The 3,544-nt window shown below is 38.8% G+C and overlaps 1 protein-coding gene across 1 annotated transcript; it reads left to right on the top strand.

Annotated features, from left to right (window-relative positions):
• The first annotated feature begins 1,257 nt into the window (after positions 1–1,257).
• LOC107786119 (protodermal factor 1) lies at positions 1,258–2,924 on the top strand. The gene is made up of 3 exons (XM_016607555.2): positions 1,258–1,511; positions 1,982–2,294; positions 2,385–2,924. The coding sequence occupies exons 1-3, from the start codon at positions 1,349–1,351 to the stop codon at positions 2,713–2,715; spliced, it is 807 nt and encodes a 268-aa protein (XP_016463041.2). The 5' UTR covers positions 1,258–1,348; the 3' UTR covers positions 2,716–2,924.
• Positions 2,925–3,544: the final 620 nt, after the last annotated feature.

A 3,544-nucleotide genomic window follows, 5' to 3' on the forward strand; every position in this document is an offset into this window, starting at 1 on the left:
TGTCTTAGTCCATCTTAATAACATATGTGAAACTCTTTACATGTCTAAATAGAGTCTTCTAGAAGGACCAAAACGCTTACTTTCTCAGTTTCATGGTTTAATGTGAATAAAAACTGAGATGAAATCTTTTACTATACAACTGGGAATTTAAAAAAAAAAAAACACAGGAAATAAGTTGCAGGGGCCATGAAGTGCCACTGAACTCTTAAGAACCAAACATTCTCTGGCGATAAATCTTTTTGGTCCCTTTCACTTTACATCTACCTTCAAGGGCTTTTTCATAAAGGGCAGCCCGATGTACAAAGCATCCCACATTCACGCAGAGTCTGGGAAAAGATCGCAACCAAAAAGTGTGATATAAACAACCTACCCTAATGCAACTTCAAGGGTTTCTTCATGTGTTCCAAATTTCCAAAACTAGGGAAATGAAATTTAATCAAGAAACAAAATAATCTGCCCCGCAACCCCAATGGAAGCAAAGGAGGGAGATGGTATTGTATAGTGCACAACAAAGGCGTATCCAGCTTGAGGGGTATGGGCTAACGTGAACCCATACTCTTTTTCCTAAACCATGTATAATAATGTTATATTTCTTCAAAATTACTTAAATATATGTGTGTGCACCCATGCTCAAAGACTCTTATGGTGTAATTATTATTGGGTGCACCTTTACAAGTGATACTGGCGGTTCAAATCCCACTCCAAACGGTCTTGTTTTCAGCATGAAGTATAAATATATGTAAAAATTACTAAAATTTCAAAAACAATATAAATTTGAACCTATAATTTCAAAACTACAATGGATTCATGGTAAGAGACAAAAGTTAAACCTGTCAAATATAAATTCTAGATGCACCTCTTTACAACAGTGTACCCATCATGTTGAAATCCTGGATCCGCCTCTGTGCACAGAATAAGTTTTTGACTCCAAAATTACTTAACATCTACTTTAGGTCGACCCAGTGCAATTAGCTTGCGAGCATGCAATAATCCAGGGAATATTAGATAAAGAATTTTTCTAGCCTAAAGGTGTTTACATGATTTTACAGAACTCGATAACGAGGGCCATGCAACATATTTTGTGTATATCAGGGTGAAGACATGGTTATGTTTAGAGCTAAGGAGGACTTTCTCCGCATTTTGCAATGTGGATTTAAATGACACAATAAATGCACATGCAACATACACAACTAACTACATACTCCTTCACCTGCTTATATTAACTTCTGTATCTCATAACTCTTTATATACTGCTCCTCACTTGTATCACTTCCCATCACTGAATTCTCTATCTATCCTTTCATTCGTTCTCTTTTCTCTCTGTCAGACAGTCTCCCTTGGAAGCAAAATGATGGAGAAACAGAGAAGTAAGCAGAGTTCTCTAATTCTGTGGGCCGCATTTGCAGCGTTACTGTCGCAGAATTTAGTCATTCCTGTCATGTCTACTGCTTCTTTTGAAGAACAGAAGAACTTCTATATTCCTGATCCAACCATCGGAAGTCCCCCAGGAGGTCTCCTTACCACTCTATATATTTTGCTATTTGCTCTAATATCTTTTTCTTTATCAGTTAATTTTATAGATTACCAAAACCTATCTTTTTCTTTATCTGTTAATTTTATAGATTACCAAAACCTAAGATGCTCTTTAACTAGTTCCTAAGCATAATGTGTGCGAATATACAGAAAGCACTATAAACTATAAAATGGTAAAGTATCTAAGAAACAAGAAGGGCGTTCCTGGTTTTTTCGTTTTTAATTGTTTGAGGCTGCATTCACTCTCATATTATTTGTTCGGTTGGTTTCATAATGGGGTTGTTCAGTACAAGCTACGAGCACTCGTAACTCAAAACCACAACACAACCACCCTTTATTTACTAGTGTTGGAGTTTTCGCCCTTAGGAGCAAGAATTTAGTCCCAGCTTATTTGGAGTGTCTAAAGTTATACTGTCTTCATTCTGACAATCCATTTTGTGGATAACAGGTTCAAGCACACCTCCATCAAGTGGCCATGGAACTCCGCCCTCCCATGCAACACCATCTCATGGAAGCGGTAGCCACGGAACACCACCTGCAAACTGTGGTAACCCTCCAAAAGTAGGGCATCATCATAACCCTACCCCAGCTCCTCCTTCCGGAGGTCATGCAGGTGGCTACTACCCCACCCCTCCAAGTACTCCTAGACCTAGTACCCCCTCCACACCCACTATTGTAAGCCCACCAACTACTCCTATTGTTGACCCAGGCACTCCAAGCACTCCTGCTATCCCAACACCATCACCTCCTTTTACATGCGAGTAAGTTTAACTTATTGCATCATCAGCTTTAATTTACATTCATAACTTTAATATGCAGCATCTTATAACACTTAATCATATGATTTGCAGTTACTGGAGGACTCACCCGGGACTAATATGGGGCTTGTTTGGTTGGTGGGGAACTGTTGGAGGTGCATTTGGTGTGGCTACTACTCCAGGGCTCGGCTCAAACATGAACTTGCTGCAAGCACTTTCAAACACACATACTGATGGATTTGGGCAACTCTACAGGGAAGGCACAGCTTCTTTGCTGAACTCCATGGTTAGCAAGAGGTTCAGTTACACCACCACACAAGTCAAGAACAATTTTGCAGCTGCACTCAGTTCAGACAAGGCTGCAGCAGCTCAGGCTCAGCTCTTCAAGTTAGCCAATGAGGGTCGGCTCAAGCCCAGAGCTTGAAAATTCATTTCCACAATCACCATCAATATCTTCTTGTGTCCAGTTTCATTATGATTTCCTGTGTGTTTACTTTAGGATTGAGCAGTGATGTTTTTCTGGTCTTTATCAAAATTAGTGATTTTCTGTTTGCTTTTGAATCTTACAAAATCAAGAGGATACCAACCTTTATTGTTTAATCAGTTATCAGTAAAACATTTGTTGTTGTATTACATGTGTGAGTGCCGGTTCCCAATAGACTTGTGCCAGCATGAAGATTCTACTTCTGTTTATAAAACAAACTAACCTCAGTAACCAAGAGCAAAAAGAGTTACCTGCACCCATTGTCCTACCTCCTTTATTAGTTGAAAAAACACAGATGTGTGATGTGTCGAGGCTAATTGAGCTTCTCTAAGACACTTTACCAGCCTCAATTTCTCATCAAGGGTGTCAATGACCATCTGCAATTGCGATTATTATTCAGTGCTGAGCAATGGATCTGATAAAGAAGGTATTCTATCAAGTATGGAAACCATTCAACTCAGAAAATGTGACATGAAAGCACATGCATGAAAGAGTTTATGCCGACATCAATGCTGCACCATACACTTAGCCGCCTTCCCTTATCATGGATAACATCAGAGAGCTTACATTATTAACAACCCTGGGGCTGGGAGAATAGTAATATAATGATCAATGGTTCATGAGACATAATGAAGTGTGGTACTAAAAGCCATATACAAGGAAAGAAATAACAAGAGCACCTGCTTATCAAATATACACATTACATATATGATATATCTATATATATATCATATCATATTATACTAAAAGTGGGAAGGTACTAAATGTA

The sequence above is a fragment of the Nicotiana tabacum genome, chromosome 2, assembly GCF_000715075.1.
Source record: "Nicotiana tabacum cultivar K326 chromosome 2, ASM71507v2, whole genome shotgun sequence".
Lineage (NCBI taxonomy): Eukaryota > Viridiplantae > Streptophyta > Magnoliopsida > Solanales > Solanaceae > Nicotiana > Nicotiana tabacum.

Excerpts from the sequence above, each read along its gene's own strand:
- LOC107786119 (XM_016607555.2), top strand. The coding sequence starts at position 1,349 with ATGATGGAGAAACAGAGAAGTAAGCAGAGTTCTCTAATTCTGTGGGCC. Across the intron at positions 1,512-1,981 it reads CATCGGAAGTCCCCCAGGAG|GTTCAAGCACACCTCCATCA; the intron begins GTCTCCTTACCA and ends TGTGGATAACAG. Across the intron at positions 2,295-2,384 it reads TCACCTCCTTTTACATGCGA|TTACTGGAGGACTCACCCGG; the intron begins GTAAGTTTAACT and ends TATGATTTGCAG.